We start from the raw sequence: 19,306 nt of genomic DNA on the forward strand, positions 1-19,306 counted from the left end.
CACATCCCGTGAAAGGTGCCTCAGCTGGTTCTCACCCATGAGGAGGCTGTTGGGCTGTGATGAACAGAAACCATTGCTGTTAGGAGTAAAGTTTTGGAGGAGGATAATATAACTGGTGACATTTTCTAGCTGTCATCCATGATGAGGAATGTTTACCATCCTTTTGCTGTCCATATGGCAGATCATCCTTGCACAAGGCAATAAATGGTGAGGGGCTAATGTTAGGTGCTCTGCAAACTTTGTGGAGGGAAGGGTCAGGAGATGACATAGGAAGTCCAGTCACTAAACGGAGCATGGATTGCCAAAAGAGATCAGTCAAAGATTTCTTTATGCACAGCTGAAGTCTGGCCTTTCACTGCAATGTGAAATAACCAGAGAGGGTAGCAACAGGCTCTGATTTTTCCATGTGAACTCTTGGGACACTGCACTGGTGTCCATGCATCCATTTTAACTTAGGTGTGCAATTTAAAAATAAAGTAATAGTCCTTAAATTGAATTTTTCAGTGGCACTCAGAAAGACAGGGTAATTTAAACCAGAAGAAGAATGTTTAGACTAGATATTAGGAGGGAATTCTTGACTGTGAGGGTGCTGAGGCCCTGGCACAGGGTGCCCAGAGCAGCTGTGGCTGCCCCTGGATCCCTGGCAGTGTCCAAGGCCAGGCTGGATGGGTCTTGGAGCAACTTGGGATAGTGGAAGGTGTCCCTGCCCACGGCAGAGGGTGGAAAGGGATGGTCTTTAAGCCCTCTGCCAATCCAAATCGTTCTACCGTTCTGTGATTCTCTCACTTTATAGGAAGGAAGGGCACAAGTAAGAGACTTTTAGGAGAAGAATTTAAACTTACACAGATTCTAACATGAAACAGTCTGTGTATCTGTTGTTTGACACAAGATATGTTAGATTGGCTGATTTCACTAGTTTAAGGAAGCTGCTACAAGAAAGAGGTATCAAGTACAAGGCAGAAAGCAAGCGCTGGAGAAACAGGAGGATGAGAAAGCAGTGTGAGAGTTTCCAAGTCTCTCCCCATGGTAACAGAGCTCTGACCAGGGTAAACAACTCTCTGCACGTGTACGTTTCTCAAAGCTACTTCCATTCTGCTAACTGCTGGCCTGCCACATCATTTGAACTCTGTTAACCTTCAAGGATGATCCCATTTTTTCTGAAAGAGAGCACAGAGGAGCTTCCCTGCCCAAAGCTGCAGAGCTTTGGCTTTGCAAGAGCTTGGCAGGAGCCCCACACTCATGAGCAGCCCAAAACTCCCTGTCCAACACATCTTACAGGAGGGCTCCCAGCCAGAGCCCGGCCCCTGCTCACTTCAGAGCTGTACAATTGCTCAAGCTAAATAACATTCCCTAAGTTTCCCTCCCTAGAAAGCCTCCCTATACTTTTATTACGTTTTTTGCTGTGACTAAATCTGCTTCACATGTGTTGTGCAGCCTCCCCTTTCTTCGTTGCATATGTTGTGAGTCCAATGAAAAGTCCAGTGCCAAAGGCACTGCATTCGCATGACATGTTGTTTCCAAATATCTTGCAACTTTGGTCAAAGTAAAGTAAAATTACACTGAAATGCCCTGACCTCTTTCTTCCCCTGCTCAGTTGCAAGCTATTTCTAACCCATGTGTTCCTTTTCTACTGGAGACCTTCAGTGTATAAAAAGTTGCATTTAAAATGAAGTTATTAGTTTCTTTGATTAATAAAGCCCCACATTATCCCCCTTCCATTAAAAAAAAAAAAAGGCATTAACCACTTTCTAAATAAAATGTAAAATAATGTGGTAGAGGCCAACAACTTTATCCCAAAAGGTGCAAATTTTGATGAGTTATGACAACTAAATACAGGATAAAGAAAGAAAAAAATCATGTAATTCCTAATTATAGTAATCCGATTGCTCTTCCACTTTTAAGGTTTAGCTGTCTTTTCTGAATTAGTCTTTTGAATTAAGTTTCCATAACATGTGGCAGATTGAGAAAAACAGTCCTCAGAAAATTTCTGCCCTGGTTGACAGATGAACTAGATAATGGAGTATAATCTCTTCCATTTTCATGATTTTGACACATTTTCACTTCTGTGTGTATGTTTAAATCAAGGAATCAAAATAAGTTTGAGTACAGAATATAAATCCCAGACGAAATTACAGCTTTCATTGCAGTGTTGGGTTAAATGTAAACAGCAGGAATGTTACAGATATCTTCTAATTAAATGCATAAATCAGAGAAATGTCTCGAATGTTTACAACAACTGCACCAAGAAGTGAGAGTGAGGAAGAGATGTACTTTGTCAGCTGATGGCTGCCTCCACTGCATTCCCATACGGAGTTTAATTTTGTCACAACCTTTGGTACAAGTTGCAAAGCTTCTCTCCAGTTGATTTAAAGGCTGTTTGCTCCTGCTGAGGATGATTAGTGATGGATATGGCTTTTTCCTGGCTAAACAGGGGATTTCTCACGTCTATCAGCATAGAGGGCAGCTGGTTTAGGTCACCCTAAACTTTTTTTGTAGCTCTAGATGTTCTGGAGTATCAGATGATGGTATTGAATCTTAAATTCACATGGATTTAGGCTGGTTTTATGATAAGGTTGTAATGCTAAACCCGCAATCTGTTGAACTCACAAACAAGGCTGATTTTTCTTTAGTGTGTCCTCATATTGACTCTTGTACCCTAACAAACCCTACCGTGCTCCCTTCTACCGAGGTTTTCTCTTTGTCCTATAGGTTGGAAAAGCCCTCTTAGACCATGGAGTCCAACCACTCCCCAGCACTGCCAAGGCCACAACTGACCCATGTCCCCAAGTGCCACATCCACACGGCTTTTAAACTCCTCCTGGGGCGGGGCAGCCACAGCTTCCCTGGGCAACCTGTGCCGGTGCCTCACCACCCTCACAGCCAAAAATACCTTCCTAATATCCCATCTAACTCTGCCCTCTGGCAGTTTAAAGCCATTGCTCTGGTGTTTAAACTGTGGGGACAGCAACCAACCTGTGGCTCATGAGCCGAGTCTTGAGGACAGTGCAGCAGAAGGGTGAGAATTTCCCATCTTGATCATGCTGTAGCAGCAAGCATCCAAAGCTTCACAAGGAAGATTTCCCTTCCTTCACTGCAGTGTGTGAGCTATCAAAAACCACACCAAAAATTGTTTTTATAGATGGGAAACCAGAGGCTTATACTGGGTAGTTCACTGAGGGAAGGTCTCCTCGAGGCTATGAGAGACTGGCAGCTCAGAAACATAAAAGGAAATTTTGTGTCTTTGGAGTAGAGTGGGAGGAGAGCACAGGCATTAAACTTACATGTTGTCCTTGGTGTGAGACCCACGAGATCCAAGGGGTGCCTGTAGTTCTGAGCACAGAGTCAGGCAGCAAAACTTTATTGGAATTCCTGGGGCTTATCTGCCCCACCAGGACTTGCCAAGCTCCATCCTCCTGAGCTAGGACCAGCAAAGCCTGATTGTTGTCACCAAGGTAAACAATCCTGGCCTGAATGCACAGGGAAGAAGGGGGCAGATATGTTCAATAACAAAGGGACATAATAGCATTTATGAAAGAATTCTCCAGTCGGAAGTGGGAAGTTCTCTAGAACTGTTTGATTCATGTCCTAAAGACAGTCTTTACTGTCTTTACTTTAAGAATAGGTCTTAATACAGATAAGGTGTCAGTGAAGGCAAACAAATTTGGAAATGCTGCATCTAAAGTGTAGTGAAACAGAAAATGCAAGTAATTTTCATTCATTATTGAAACAGCAGCTCACTTGGGGCCCTTTTTCAGATTGAGGTGGTTGTTTGCATTAGGAAAAAAAAGCAGTTTCACTATAGGAGAGTGCTACTTTTTAAGCTGGTGGCTGCAGGATGACACCAAGCATGGCAGATCCCTTTTGATTGCAGTCAGCTCCTGACTCCCTGTACTCAGACAGATAAGGAGATGCAGTTGCCCAGGTTCAAGATTTGTAAAGATGTCTTAATACTTGAAGGAATCCTTGTCCTACTCATTCTTACCCTTTCTCCTTTCTACACACTGCCTGCCTCTGTCATTGATAACGCCATGTTTTCAATAGCTAATTTGAATTTGCTATCACAACCTTCATTAATATAGTGGAATACAGAATAAAGTATAGCATAGAATGAGCAACCTAGAAATCCATTTCAGAAAAGGCATCCTGGTTATTTGTTGAGGTCAACTTAACACCACCCCCCCCTCCCCTGACTTTGGTTTGTCTTCACAGGACTCTTAGCATTAGGGCAAATTTTTTGTAAAGCTGTGAAGTCCGCATTTGCAAAATAATTGTGTAAACATACACATTTGGCACTGGCTCCTCAGCTGGCAGTCCTGGCAGAGATTAGGCTGCAATCTGGCACCACGTACTATGGCTGGAAAGGTTTTACTGTCACTTCACATTTCACTCCTCAAGACAAATAAATGGGATTTCCTGCATGTAGCAGAGCTACAGCTCATCTCGCAACACAGTCTGTGTGTTTGCAGAGGCTTGAAATACTTCAGAAGGGAGTATGTCCATTGGGGTGTACATTTTCCAGTTTGGGGAGATTAGGGAGCCAAAGGTCTGCCGGCTCAATAGGGTGTTAGTCAGCACGTCCTGAGCTTCAGGCAGATAAGGGTCCACTTCCTAGGCTGCCCTGATCTGAGAGTTAACAGTTGGTGACAGTGAGTCTGTCTCTGTTCTTAAGTCATTGTTATAATTTCTTGTAATATTTACAGGCCTGGCTCTCTCAGATTAAAAAGTACAAAATCAAAAGGAGGCCTTCCTCCGTGGGCGCTGGGGGTGGGGGGAGGATGTTTGGGTTTGGCGTGCGGCCCCACGGCTGTGCTGGGTGGGAGGGACTGGAGCAGGATGTCGGCGTGGGCCTCGTCTCTGTGGCTGCTGTGAAGGAAAACTCAAACCTTGTCAAATGACCTTCGAGGAGCCCTCCACACCAGGAAATGTGCTGTAAATGTCAGCCCCCAGGATGCAAATCAAAGGTGTTAAGCTCAGCTGGGAGAATGAACCTCGTCTCTCTGGCTGATGCAAAAAGCCAAGGCCTGGGCAGTGCATCAACCCTTGCACGGTGATAACGGAGAGAAGCGTGGTCCCACTTGTCCAAAGGAATGTTCTTTTTGGCTTGGTGGGATGTTTTGGAGGCAGCATTGAACCAGTATGTAGTGAAAGTACGTCTGGGACCTCATCACTGGAAAAGTATGCAAACTGAATCACTGTGCTCTTCTCCTGCCACCTTTTGTGTTGGGGGAATATGTTCTACGCAAATAAATGAGAAAACAAAACAACTGTGACATGGTAGTAACTCTGGAATTGGGGTGAAAGAAACAGGCAGATGAAAACAGCATTTTGACCTGTCAATCCTTTTTGGTTCTGCTGGATTATCCCAGGACTGTATTAGAGCAGAGAAAGGTCATATAGGTAGTTTGCAAAAGGAAAAATCCTTAAACTGTGAAATTAGTGTGGTTTATACTGTCATTGTGCTTCAGTCCTTCCCAGCTGAGATGCTGAAGAGCAGAGAGGTGAGTGCTGGAGACTCCGTAGACAGTCGCAATGCCCATCAGCCAGAGCAAGGTAGGACTGAGTCAGATGACAAAATCTCCAGCTCCTTCTCTAGGGTGGAGGAAAAAAAATCTAACCCTGGGCATGACAATTCCTATGCAAAAAAAGAAAAAAAGGAGTGAGATAAGGGTAATATTTACATATTACTGGGTCAGGATATGTACCTTGTCCATACAGCGTTCCCGAGGTGCATCCCTCTGGCAGCAAGGCAGAGTAGAGTGTTGGCTTCAGTGCCTTACCAAAACATGGAAGTGTGGGTCATGTTCTCAAAGTTCAGTAGTTTCCTTCATTGTCACACATGTATCCAATACCTTCTGCTCATTTTATGTTGCTGATTGCATGGCACACACCATGGTAAGGGTTTTTTTTGCACAGCAGTTGGATCTTTGGTGGGAGTAGAAGTCGGGCAGCAGGGAGAGGTTTATCTGGGGTTTGTTTCGGGACAGTGGGATGGTGCAGTAGCCTAGGTGGGGCAGCCATCCGTGATGTTATCTGGAGCACAAAGCATTTCCATAATAAACAACATTCCTTGTATTTTAGACTAGTCTGCTATCAAAGTCAAAACAACTGCTCTGGCTTAAACAGTAGCACTTGCTGCTTGAAATGTAAAATTTATAATTGGCTCTAAGATTTGTCTAGAGCAGATTGTCCATGTCTTTTAATATATAGCTACACATATTAGTGTACATTCATTATTCATCAGAGCTATTTTCTCCAAAACTTCTGTCATTTGTGCACTTCATAGGCCTTTTTTAAATCCTTTCCAGTGAGTTTTTCCTTATTGTTAAAAAAGTTTAATCAATTATATCAATTAGACTAAAAACGTGCAACTCACTTTTCAGAAAATAATTAGCAGATGGTTGTCTCTGATGTGAGAACTGGGATGTTGTTGGGTGTTTATAGTATTGGCTTTGTTTTTTAGAAAGGAAATATGGATCTGTCATTTTTATCCAGAAGTTGGAGCAGACTTTGTAGCCTGATACGCAACTTAATTCTTCTCTACTTACCGTATCTCCAAGAGGAGACTTTGCCTTTCTCACCCCTACATCACCCTCCCTTGAGTTCTTCCACATTGTTGCAAATAATCAAATTGCCTTGGAAGAATTATTTTGGTCTTTGGCCAGTTGTGAACCATAAAAAGCCTTTTTGGTTTGTATAAGAGTTTTCCCACTGACCAGGTGATACTGGGGCTCTGAGAGCACCAAGAGCTTTTTCTGGAGGGAGCAAACATCTTGGGATCTCACAGATCACAGAATCACAAAATCATTTGGGTTGGAAAAGTCCTCTAAGACCATTGAGTCTAACCATTCTGCCAGCACTGCCAAGGCCACCACTGACCCATGTCCCCAGGTGCCACATCTACATGGCGTTTAAATCCCTCCAGGGATGATTATATGTCTGTAGATCTGGTTGACTGCAGAACTGATCTTCCCCTGCATTCTCCTGCTTCCTCGACTTTATAAATACATTTTCTGTCTCCTACTGAGTGATCCAAACTGTGTGTGTACATGTATGGACTTAGGACAACTTGAACTTTTGTCCAATTTGAGATCTTCGAAGAGTTTTTCCTCATGAGATGTTCCCAACTGATTTATTGCTGCCAATTTCTTAAACTTTACCTTTTGCGCACTTGAAAAGTGGCAAAATTTGTAGGATCATAGAATCACAGAATGTTTTAAACTGGAAGGGACCTTAAAGCTCATTTTGTTCCAACCCCCTGCCATGGGCAGGGACACTTTCCAGGTTACTCAAATCTCACTCATAAAATTCTGGAAAGAAAAAACACGCAGCCTTGAATCTGCTTTGTTTGGCAGGTGAGTGGTGTTTTGGGGTTGGGAAAGTCTACATAAGGTACAGGGTTTAATTCTGAGACTTTGGAAATTTATGAATTTCTAAGCCCTTCTTTGAGGGTACTGCTAAAGCATCATGGTCTTAATTGTGAGCTGAGGCATCCAAAATCCAGTTCTAATCTTGGAAACTTTTGTTAGCAGGTCTACTAGTCTTCTATATAAAGGTGTCAGTGAATGAGTGATTTCTAAACTCCCTTTACTTTTAACAAAAATGTTTGCTGAAAACATTCTGTTTTTTGTGTTTGTGTAAAGCCTTGCACATTAATCTAGAGAAGGATGGCTTGCAAGCCTAAGCACAGGAAGCCAGGGCTTAAACTCATTTGCATCTTCCTTAGCAGTGGTAAAAATAGGGACTACTGTTATGAAATGTGCTTTTTCTGCAAATCCCATGGTCGGAAAGGCTTATGCGTCCACTTCATTTCCATAAAAGTTTTGTGAGTTGATAGACTCATCCCCATTTGTGCTTTGGTGCCTTTTAATGCCACTGAGAAATGGCTTCAGGGATTATTCTGTTTGTCAGATTTTAATTCCCTAAATTCAAAAGCATACAAAGGATTTTACTTATTTATGTGAGTGGTCAGTGTCTGTACATAACAAGTGCTTGAGCAAGGTCAGGACCAGAACTGTTTCTGTCCGTTGGGTCAGTCATGGACTTTGTTCATTCCATGTGTTTAACTCTGTTCCTGGTTAGTTGTTTGGGGGTTTTTTTCAATTTAAAAAACAGTCTTTGTTTGAATTGTTGACATTTTGAGGTTGTTAATTTTTTTGCTCAGACCTACGCTCTTTCTTCTGAAAGGCCACTGCATTTTCTGAGAATTGCTGTTCTTTCAGGTTAAGCTCTGAAGTAGATGAAAGTTCTGTTTTTTATTGATGGTACCTCATTTACACGTCATGCCTTCATCCTCATGCTTCAAGTGTAATTACATACATCAATCTCTGGTTCTTTCTTTTCTTTTTCTTTGATAAAGCCAACATGTATTGTATTTTCTGCAGGGTTGCAAATGTCCTCGTAGTGTTCCTGTTGTTTCCTGTCTCTCCGTGGTCTGATAGCAAGTCACAGCTTGGTCTGGCTCCTGGCTGTTGAGCAGTCCTTTTGGAAATGTTTGGAAAGATCTATGTCCATCTAGAGATGGCATAGAGAACAATCCTGACAGGGCAAGCAAATTCTAATTAGAGCTGTAAATCCTTGAACTGTGACTATTAATGTATAATGCATAAAATATATATAGAGATTAATGGTACTTAACAGTGTGTGATGTGTGAGTTTTGCTTCAGTCTTCCATCTTGGTGATCTTTTCCTCCCATTCCAAAACTTCTCCAGGTAGACACAGGACCTCTGAGGCTGAGCAGGGATCCCCTTTTTTCTCAAACCAAGGGATTAAGGGACTTTCACAGAATCCTAGAATAGTTTGCGTTGGAAGGAAATGTAAAGCCCATCTCATTCCAATCCCCTGCCATAGGCAGGGACACCTTCCGCTATCCCAGGCTGCTCCAAGCCTCATCCAGCCTGGCCTTGGACACTGCCAGGGATCCAGGGGCAGCCACAGCTGCTCTGGGCACCCTGTGCCAGGGCCTGCCCACCCTCACAGACAGCAATTCCTTCCCAATATCCCATCTGTCCCTGCCCTCTGGCACTGGGAAGCCATTCCCTGTGTCCTGTCCCTCCATGCCTTGTCCCAAGTCCCTCTGCAGCTCTCCTGGAGCCCCTTTAGGCCCTGCCAGGGGCTCTGAGCTCTCCCTGGAGCTTTCTCTTGTGCAGCTGAACACCCCCAGCTGTCCCAGCCTGTCTTTGTAGCTGCTGACCAGTGGTCCAGTTTATTTTCTGTGGTGTCTAGAAGTAGCCCAGAGACCAGGTGTTTCTGATGTGGACCCAAGCAGATCCTGAAGTGGGTACCTGGCCTTGTCCTGTGCTCAGATATATACATTTATACAGTGCTTTTGGAATCTGTACAGACTAACAGCCTGGTATGAAGACAAAAATAGCACAATTTGGGGCTACTGACATTTATCAGCAGTGTTTCTTTTCTGGAAGGAGAAAAAACAATTATATATGTGTTTGTATCCCTGATTTTCTAGGACTTTAAGGCTGTCATTATTTGCTATTCTATTCCAGACAGAAATGCAGTCATCTTCTTATGATACCCTGCAAAGCTTTGTGCCCTAGCAGGTTTGCCACAAATACTTAACTCATTTAAATCATTGTGTTTTTACCCATAATTATCTAGGCAGAGCTGTTTGATTGATTTTTCCCAAAATGACCTGGCTTTTCAGTACTCCACTAAAAAAATAGTAATTGCTGAACTCTGACCAGAAGCACGTCTGCTCCTCTGGCAGTAGTTCACATCTGACACTGAAAATTCACCGCTGAGCATTTGTTTTCCTGCAGCTGTGGTTGTACAAACCTTTACTCAAAGTGATCTGAAAACAGAAATCACATATCAATGAAACTTGCTGAAACAGTTCTCTCTCTATAGAGGAACTCCCCTACCCTCCTGGACCAGGCAGATTATGCCTCATTAGAATATGGGTTACCTGTCTTAAAGAATTTTACTCCCTGGGAACAATGTTATTGTCTGCTATAGCTTGTGTAGTTGCTTAAACTTCCACAATTCTATTATTATAAATAATACTGTATTTTACATATATTTATTAATTAATATGTAATATAGTTATTATATTTAGTTTGTGCACAGATGGTTTTGAACCTCATATCACCCTGAGTTTTCTATTTCTTTTTCAACCTCCCTGCCATGCTCCGAGCCCCCGTTTTCTTCACTGTCTTTCCGTTTGCACTTATTCCTTAGGCAGATCTCTGAACAAGATGTGTGGCTCACACTTAGTCTAGCACATTTCCTGTTTGCTTCCTTCATGTCCCCACCATCATCCTCTATGCTGTGAGCCTGAGGAGGAGCAAAAGATGGTATCAGGCAGGTGTGGTGTAGCCCATACAGATATTTCACCAAAGCCACACAGACTTTCTGTCTGAAGTCAAAGAGAAGCACTGCAGACATGAACAGAACTGAGGAAGATGAAACAGCCTTACCGCGCCACAAGAATTAAGTAATTGCAAAAATTCAATCTGTCAGTATCTTAGAGCAAGCACTGAGACATTTTCTTCCACAAATAGTGCTCTGTTAAAGAACACAAGTCCTTATATTTATATAAAACCCAAATATATCAATCTTTCCGTATGTACTTGTGTATCCATATCATGAACACTGTACCAGGCATGATTGCTGAGCTGTTTTCAAGATCCTTGGCCATTAATTTGACTTAGATGAATATTTTGGAGACCAGATTTCCAAGTGGTGTTGAGGATTTTGCAGACAAGTACAGGTGTCATTCCTCTGCCCAAAATCCTCACAGGTTGGTATGTTTGGTGCAAGGCAGGTTGTAGGGATAATCCTTGCTGGGGTAAATATTCATTATAGACCCTATAACAGAGGCTTGGTACAGTGCTGAACCTGAGCCCTTTTTTTCCCCCCTTGCTAATAAGGTCCAATCCTACAGATGCTCTGCAAACAATACTGCTATATTTAGCTGAAATAATATGAAACACATAATTTGCCATCAAGTCATTAGGTTACCAAACAGGACTCATGGTAAGCTTTTCAAACACACAGAAATCCCATCCTCAGAAAGACTTTGAAGCTTTGGATTGATGTAAAGTTCACATGAATTTGACTCTCAAATGTCTTCAGACTCCTTTGAAAACAGCACTTCTCTACTCAAAGAGTCACCTGCTTTTGAAAATTCTGACTCGTGCTTGATTGCTGTTTCAGAAACCAGAGTTTCTAACCAGAACTCGAGGAAAAGAGAGTTCTCCATTTTTTTATTAATCCAGCTCTTTAGTTTCTTTATTTTCCACAGTGACTGCCCCGTATCTTTGATGAATGTTGCTTTTCATCCAGCAGAACATCTAGATCAAGGAAGAAGCAAAGATATTGCTCTTAAGGCAGCTCCATCTGCCCTTGGCTGCATTATCTGAGTGGAGATCATCCACTGACATAACACTGCAGCCTAAGAGCAGCTCTGAGTGTTCATTTGAAGGGAAGGGGATGTTTTATTTAATGTATTGCTCAAGTCTTGTAGCTCACATGCCACTGCACTGTCTGGAGTGGGGCCAGGTGCTGCTCGCTGGTTGTTGGGTTCTCTTCCTCAGCATTAACTGAAAAAAAACCAAACCAAAACAAAAAAACCCAAAACACCCGATGTTGTTGAACTTCTGTGGTGGGGGAGTTACTGCAGTTCAGTTCTGCGTCTGTTCATCGGACTTCCCGTGGTTTTTCATCGAATCATGTGATTGACAACGCAGACAGTCTGCAAAGTTTTCGGTCTGTCTCGTTTGTACCCTTGTCCCAACCACTAAATCTGACTTCTGCTTTGTCTGGCAGAAGAAAACAAGATAGGGTGCTGTGGTGGGGTTATTCACTGGGGCTGATAAGTGGTGTCTGTGTTTAAACTGTGTCGTTCAAACCGTAATGTTACCTCTGTCTCTTGCGTTTTCAAGCGCTTTCTCAGGCTGGTTTATTTTAAACTATCTGGGTTTGTCTGTCCCTGTAAGAGCTGGAGAGAAATGCAAATTATGGCTCCAACAGACCTGTTTATGTCATGGCAAGGAGTTCGGTAACTTAAATAGCGAACAGTATTGTATATTGGATCAAAAAAGGGTTTGGGTTGGGGCAGAATTTAAAGCTCATGCCATCCCACCCCCTGCCATAGGCAGGGACACCTTCCACTGTCCCAGGCTGCTCCAAGCCCCAATGTCCTGCCTGGCCTTGGACACTGCCAGGGATCCAGGGGCAGCCACAGCTGCTCTAGGCACCCTGTGCCAGGGCCTGCCCACCCTCACAGACAGCAATTCCTGCCCAATATCCCATCTGTCCCTGCCCTCTGGCACTGGGAAGCCATTCCCTGTGTCCTGTCCCTCCATGCCTTGTCCCCAGTCCCTCTGCAGCTCTCCTGGAGCCCCTTTAGGCCCTGCCAGGGGCTCTGAGCTCTCCCTGGAGCTTTCTCTTGTGCAGGTGAACACCCCCAGCTGTCCCAGGCTGGCTCCAGAGCAGTGGGGTTCTATCTTTCAACACCATCCATCCGAACAAACAGGGCAGTGAAGGAAAAAAAGGGATGATTCATCCCATGCCAAGGCTTTTCCTCTGTCATTAAGACTGCCATTTAAGATGCCTTAAAACAGGCTCTCTTTTCAAGTAGTGCTAAAAATCAGGTTCATTGGAGTGTCACCAGCTGGGGTGCAAACGTCTTTCCAGGAGTAAGTTGGACACAACAGCAGCAAGGCAGAAGAAAATAGATTTGTGTGCTGCTGTTTCGACGTGCCACTTTTGGAATTTTGTTAACCATGATAAATCCCTCACCAGTGCTGGCTGGGTTATTGCTGGGAGCACCCTGAGACTCATGTGGCCTGGTTGCTTTACAGTGTCACCTCCTGTGTGTCTGCAGCACACAGCCAAGACTCCTGATCACACATTTGAAGCAGTACATACAGGAGACAAATGGCATAAATATGAATTTAAACATTCCGTGGACTATCACCTGAAAATCTTGAAAACCTTTTTGAAAAGCTTTTTATGTGGTGTTTAAATCCTGCTGTTACAAATAGTTATAAAGTCACTCTGATAAAGAAGAAAATTGATTATTTTGTTTGTTAAGAAATTCTGTTTCCAGTGAACACCCTGCTAGTGAAGCAGTGTGGGTAGTTTTTTCTCTCAACAGTGGATGGCTGCCATGGTTAATCTTGCAAGTTACATCATACAATCACTAAGGTTGGAAAAGCCCTCCAAGATCATTGAGTTCAAACATTAACTCAGCAGCACTGTGCTCACTACTAAACCATATTCCCAAGTGCTACATCCACACCCCAAAGAGGCTGGTGCAGTTCTGTCTATGCTGGGCCTCTAGGATTTCTCATTTTAAATGATTGAGAAAACGTGGCCAGCACACAGCTGTGGGTCATTGCAGTCATCTAAAGAAGGTGGGTTTGAATTGCTGGCCTGGAATTCTGATTTTTCATGTCTCATCAGCAACACATTGAGTTGTCCTGAGCCTGCTGTTCAGGTGGACCATCAAAAATCCATCGCTCCTTGCTGTTATCTGCACTCTTTTTACATAGACACATTCAAAACTGTGTATACGTAGTGGCAGTGTGTATTATCTCTCTCCTTAAAAATCTTATTCTCCTTGTCTGCATTTCCAAGACACCCCCACAGGCTGTTCAAAGCACGTGGTGAGTGTGAGAGAGTCCAGGCTGACTGCAGTGAGTTACAGCCTTTAATCTGAAATTGATTATTAAATTGCTATGGTACGATCGCAATAAATGGTAGCATCGATCAGCCTGAAGAGAGGCTGAATCATAGAATCAATGCATGGCTTATTGCCTGAAAATATGAATACTACCTGAGCCATTTTATGCTGCCCTTCCAGCTGAGAGATAATGGGAAAATAAGACCTGAGCATCTCAGATGCAGCTGTTGGAATTTCTAATGTAATTTTGCCTACTGTTTTAAGGCTGAAGATGTTTGAGTAAGCTGCATGAGAGCCCAAGAGTGGTCCTAGGCTACTGCCATGAGTGTTTGCAAAGCCAGTAGCTGTATCTGTGACATGAAGGTGAAAAAAAAGCTGTGTCTGTTTAGTTCAACTCAAATTACCATCTTCAATCACTTTTCCCCCCCTTCCCTCCCAGAAGGACTACCATGGGCTGCAGTTCTGGTGTGCAGCCACCCCTGGGGTGAAGAGTGACAGCTGTGCAAGACTTTCCTCTGGCCGGAAGTGTTGCTATGCTGTAATCGTGGGGTTTAACCATTCCTTCTGCTGATGCGGTGCTGAACGGAACGTGCTCCTGTCTGCACTGACCACAAGCCAGGAAGTTTTGGAAGGAAGTGGGGAACATTACACTGGGGATAAGCAGAGTATAAAGTCAGGGTTTTTTTTAAAAATAAATACTAATGAAAATATACGTGAGGGCTTGGTTGGGGGCTACCAGAAGGGGAAGGCAGGGACAGCTTGAGAACTTGGAGCTGCGTTCAGAAGGAATAGAGAACGTCAATGAAAAGGAGGATTTCACAAGGCTGGTGAGAAAAAAAGATAGCTTGGATGAGTACAAAAGGTATGCTAAAGAGAGGATAAGGATGCAGTGAAAGAGAGTTGGGGTGGCAGTAGGCTGGGAGACTGGAAATGAGAGGTGGAGGTGAGTATGGGTGTAAGGTACTTCAGAGTGAAAAAACAAAGTGATGCAGAAGATGAAACAGGCTGGTCCAAACAGACTTGGGGAAAAGAGGTTGCAGAGAGGTGGTAGAAAGTGGTTTAGGTGCACAAAACAGCTGTGGGAGAGTTGTCTACCACAAACTGTGTGTCTGACACAGGAAATTGAATGTGCTGATGTACCTTTGAGATTCTGGGCTTTGAACTCAAGAGGACTTAGATGCAGAAGGTCCTTTAACAGCCTTATCTTTTAGCTGCCTCAGTTCCTTGAACAGAGATAGTACAGAATCTTTTAGGTTGGAAAAGCCCTCCAAGATCTCTGAGTCCAGCTGTTCTCCCAGCACTGCCAAGGCCACCACTAACCCATGTCCCCAAGTGCCACATCCACATGTTTTCTACAACTTTTCTACAAGTTTCCATACTTTCTGACCCCAAGAATACAAGTAACATGTGAGCATAAAGTTAAATACATAGCCCTGAAAAACAAGTGTCCAAGAAATGCCCCTTTAAAGGATTCTGATCCAGCCAGAATACTCGTAACCTTAAGGCAAGGAACCAGGACATTGAGCTCAAGAAATGGGATAGGGAATCCCTTCATTATTAATGGGCAAAGAGGCTCCTTAGCCATCCTGTGCTTGTTCTGATCATGTCACACTGTAGAGTTTATTCTTAGTCTTAGCCACAGCCTTATAAATAATAAAACGGGTCATGTTTTATCTTACCCCAGTGATCATTGTAATGCAGCTTTTGCCTGAGACTCTGCCAAGCTCAGACACAGGCAACATTTAGAAGTGGATAAAGCGAAGAGCACAGTACAAAAGTAGACTCGGCTCTTTCCAAAATACACACTTACCAAGACCGAGCCTGGTGGGTTTGCAGTGTGCACTGCTTTGGGAGGGAAAAAATTAGAAAAATGGGAAATTGAGGTTGCAGCATATCTGTCTATTCTCTCTGGTGACCAGGGACAGGACCCAGGGAACGGCTGGAGCTGTGCCAGGGAGGTTTAGGTTGGAGATAAGGGAAAGGTTAGTGTACTGGGCACTGCCCAGGCTCCCCAGGGAATGGGCACGGCCCCGAGGCTGCCAGAGCTCCAGGAGTGTTTGGACAGCGCTGCCAGGGATGCCCAGGGTGGGGTTGTAGGGGTGTGTGTGCAGGGCCAGGAGCTGGGCTGGGTGATCCTGGTGGGTCCCTTCCAGCTCAGGAGATTCTGTGATCCTATGGTATCACAAGCTGTGTTTATTCTTTCAGCCCTCCTGAATGATTCTCCTGCTAAGGAGCCAAGTACAATTATTCTCAAAATGTTTTTTAGGGAAAAGTGCAGTAAATAGGTCTGTACATGGACAAGCAAGAAAGCTTTTTAGGAGCTGCTAAAAATGACAGTTTTCCTTAAGACCTTTGTGTTTTGTAAAGGATTCACATGTTTAGTGTGTTAACAGGCAAATGGATTGTGACCAATGGTAAAAGGCTTGAATACGATATGCTAATGTAGCATTTGATTCAAAGAAGAAATTATAAATGATCTCTTCATCCTATAAATATTTTCCTTGGGTTCTAATGATTTAGTTCCTTCCATTATTTTTTTCACCAAACCTCTTTCTTCAGTGTTTATGTGGGCTGTGTGTTTGCAAGCAGGCATGCAAACCTTCCCTCACTGGACTCTGGCTTCTTGTTGCAGAAGTTCCCCGAGCTGAAGTTCAAGTACGTGGAGGAGGAGCAGCCTGAGGAGTTCTTCATCCCCTATGTGTGGTCCCTGGTCTACAACTCTGCCGTGGCCCTGTACTGGAACCCCCGTGACATCCAGCTGTTCACCATGGACTCAGGCTGAGGGACAGCCTGGCCAGGCCAGCCCCGCTCCGTCTTTCAGGAATCGAACCTCTGCACCCCTTCCAACCTGACCCCCTCCAACTGCCCCCTCTGACCCCAGAGCCAGTGTCCAGCCCAGCCTCATGCTGGGACAGACTGGTGTGGGGCACTGATGGCTTGTAGGCAACCTTGTGTTTATAGTCCATAACCTAGAGCTTGTTTGATGAAAATGAGGCCTTACACATGGGGTATGATGTTACTACCAACCACAGACCTGATCGTCCTTTTAACTTAATGGGCTAAATGAGATTGCAGGCTTTGATTTGGAAGCAGCATTTGTATTTTTGGCTCTTTCAAGCAGGCAGCTGCCTTGGGTCAAGCTTCAAGCTTTTTATGGTCTCTTGGATGCTGCTGTGGGTTGCTCGTTTCCTAATCCCGTGTTTTCACTCACAGCCCTTCGTTTCCGTGGCACTGTCAAGGCTGCAGCCCTTAAATTGCTGTCTACTCTGTCATCCGAGGGAACTAAGCAAGCAGCATCTTAATCAGATTAGCTCCCAGGCAGATTCAAAACACTTGATTTAGATGTTGGTGGGCGGATCTTCAATATCAAGTCTTTTGTTGTTGTTGTTGTTTGACTGGCAAATACTCTCCAGAGGGCAAGAAACACCTGCTTTCAGAGTCAGGTCCCTTACAGACTTGTTTTTCTGTGCCCCTGTGCAAAATTGTTCCTGGAAATTGAACGTGTAGGGAAAGGGGGGAAAATAAAGTCCAAAGAAAATAATTGCAAGATTGTAAAATAGACCAGTGTCCTGTAAACCTGTGCGTAATGGTGACAGTGTGTTTTGGGGATCCTTGACAAAGCTCTGTGTTGAAAACCTCCTGTTAACTTTTAAAGTTTTATGGCAAAGTATAAATTTATCTGAATGTAGAATATTACTCTTTTTTTTATTGTTTTCAAGTGCCCTTTCCTGATACACCTGTTTCAGCAGTGGGAAAAGCAAAAGAAGTGGTGTGATTTTGAAAGAAATCTCATTTTTCAAAGTGGGGATCATATTTTGGGGATGCCTGTTGCACACACATGCACCCACTCTCCTCGTCCCACGTGCTGCTGTGTGGGGGACTGTCACCAGTGGATTGCATGCCAAAACTTCAATTTTGAGGAATTAGTTCCTAAAGATGTGTGCCAACCCTCTGTATTCACTGCCTGCTCCAGCATGTTCTGTTTGTTGACCTGAGGAATTGGGTGCGTTTGCTTTCAGAAAGTCCTTTGAATGGCTTTAAATAGAATTTCTTGCACCGTTTCGTCCCCCTGAAAGATGTGCTAAGATTGTACTTCCCTTTTATCTGCTTATTTAGAGACAGAAGTCCATTTGAGTCCTACACAAATGGAAATGCTGGCTTATTAAAGAAAAAAAAAAAAGCTTTCCAAATTTATTTCAATATAGCTGCAAAGGGATATATACAGCCCATGAGCATTTAGGACTTTGAAATGGCAGATGCTTTTGAGAAAAGGCAATGGTAAGACTGGAGATGCAGTGTTTTCTTAGGCAAGTAAGAGAAATGAATGAACCATGACTGAGCTGCACATAAGTTGATCTGTATTTTGGATTTATTCTGTTTTGTTTTGGTCTTTGAGCAAACATCTAAAGGGGATAACTATTCTTGGTTACTGTAGTGATTTGTAATTTTGTCTTTATTAAAAGACTAAGAGTGTTTGTGAGTCAACAGGGCTGCCCAGATTTGGAAAGGTCAGTCTGAAGATGCACTTTTAAACTGTGGATTCTGAAGCTGCTGGGCTGGCTCAGTGTTCATCTGTTTTAAACACCCCAGGGTGAGCAGAACCAGAGAGGCCCTGCCAGGGCAGACACTGCTCAGCCAGGTGTCAGACTGCAGAAAACCTGATTTGTCTGTGAAAGGGCTTTTTAAAGAGAGGGGCACATGAAGCAGCAATCTGATAGAATAGGTCAAACCAGCTGCTGAACCAACATCAGTGTCACACTGAAAATTCTCTCTCACTGTCCTCCTGTTGGTGACACCGAGGTGCAGAGGGTTTGTTCTGATAGCGTAATTTCCTTCTGCATTTCATGAAATACCCTGCTCCCGGGTCCCAGCTGGTTTGGAACAGCTGGAGTTACCACCTGAAGCCAAAACAGCCAAGCCAGACCAAGATTTAGGCAGAAATCCATGCTGGCCCCCTTGGCTCTCCCAAGAACTGGAGCATGATGTGGGCCTGGCAGTGTCCTGACGTCTGCAGTCTGGTACGGTCAGAAATACTCTGTTTTTCCTTCACCTTAGGGATCCTTTTCATTACTTTGTGTGAAAGATTTACTATGCGTAATTACAGAAATAAAAAAGATAAAACAGTAAATACAGGGTGGTGTGTTTTATGTCATGGGTCTTGGTGTGGTCATCAGGCCCAACATGCATGAGGTTTTATAATGTCTTCCATGACGTGCAATTAAGAAGAATGTAATTTTATTTCTTGTATAGAGTAAATCGATGTCCAGGTTAGTGTCTGGTGAAAGGAGGAAGGTGTCATGCTGCAGTGTCACGTGGAATGTCAGCTCAGCTTTAATGGTCGCAATGGCCATGGCCTGGTGGGGCACTGGGCAGTTGTGGGGGGCAGCAGAGGAAGGACAGGGTTGTCCACAAAAGACTGGGCTTGATGTATTGCTGCACCCTCAGCTTCTCTTTCCTATCCATTTCAGCTGATGGTGTCTCTGGTTTTGGGGTGTGGGATGGGTGTTACACCAGGACCTTCTCCTGACCGTGCTCACATTTGGGGTGACCTAATTGTGGCCTTCCAGTGCCTGAAGGTACTGACAGGAGAGCTGGAGAGGGACTGGGGACAAGGCATGCAGGGACAGGACACAGGGAATGGCTTCCCAGTGCCAGAGGGCAGG

General features: G+C 43.9%; 1 protein-coding gene across 4 annotated transcripts in view; it reads left to right on the plus strand.

Annotated features, from left to right (window-relative positions):
* DYM (dymeclin) overlaps nucleotides 1–18,762 on the plus strand; it is a 212,316-nt gene extending 193,554 nt beyond the window's left edge. For all 4 annotated transcript variants that reach the window (XM_069001243.1, XM_069001244.1, XM_069001245.1 and 1 more), the window contains one exon: nucleotides 16,276–18,762. In XM_069001243.1, the coding sequence (XP_068857344.1) occupies nucleotides 16,276–16,425 (150 nt within the window). In that variant the 3' untranslated portion in view covers nucleotides 16,426–18,762. The remainder of the gene's footprint in view (nucleotides 1–16,275) is intronic.
* Nucleotides 18,763–19,306: the final 544 nt, after the last annotated feature.

This window comes from Aphelocoma coerulescens, assembly GCF_041296385.1.
Source record: "Aphelocoma coerulescens isolate FSJ_1873_10779 chromosome Z unlocalized genomic scaffold, UR_Acoe_1.0 ChrZ, whole genome shotgun sequence".
NCBI classification, from domain to species: Eukaryota; Metazoa; Chordata; class Aves; order Passeriformes; family Corvidae; genus Aphelocoma; species Aphelocoma coerulescens.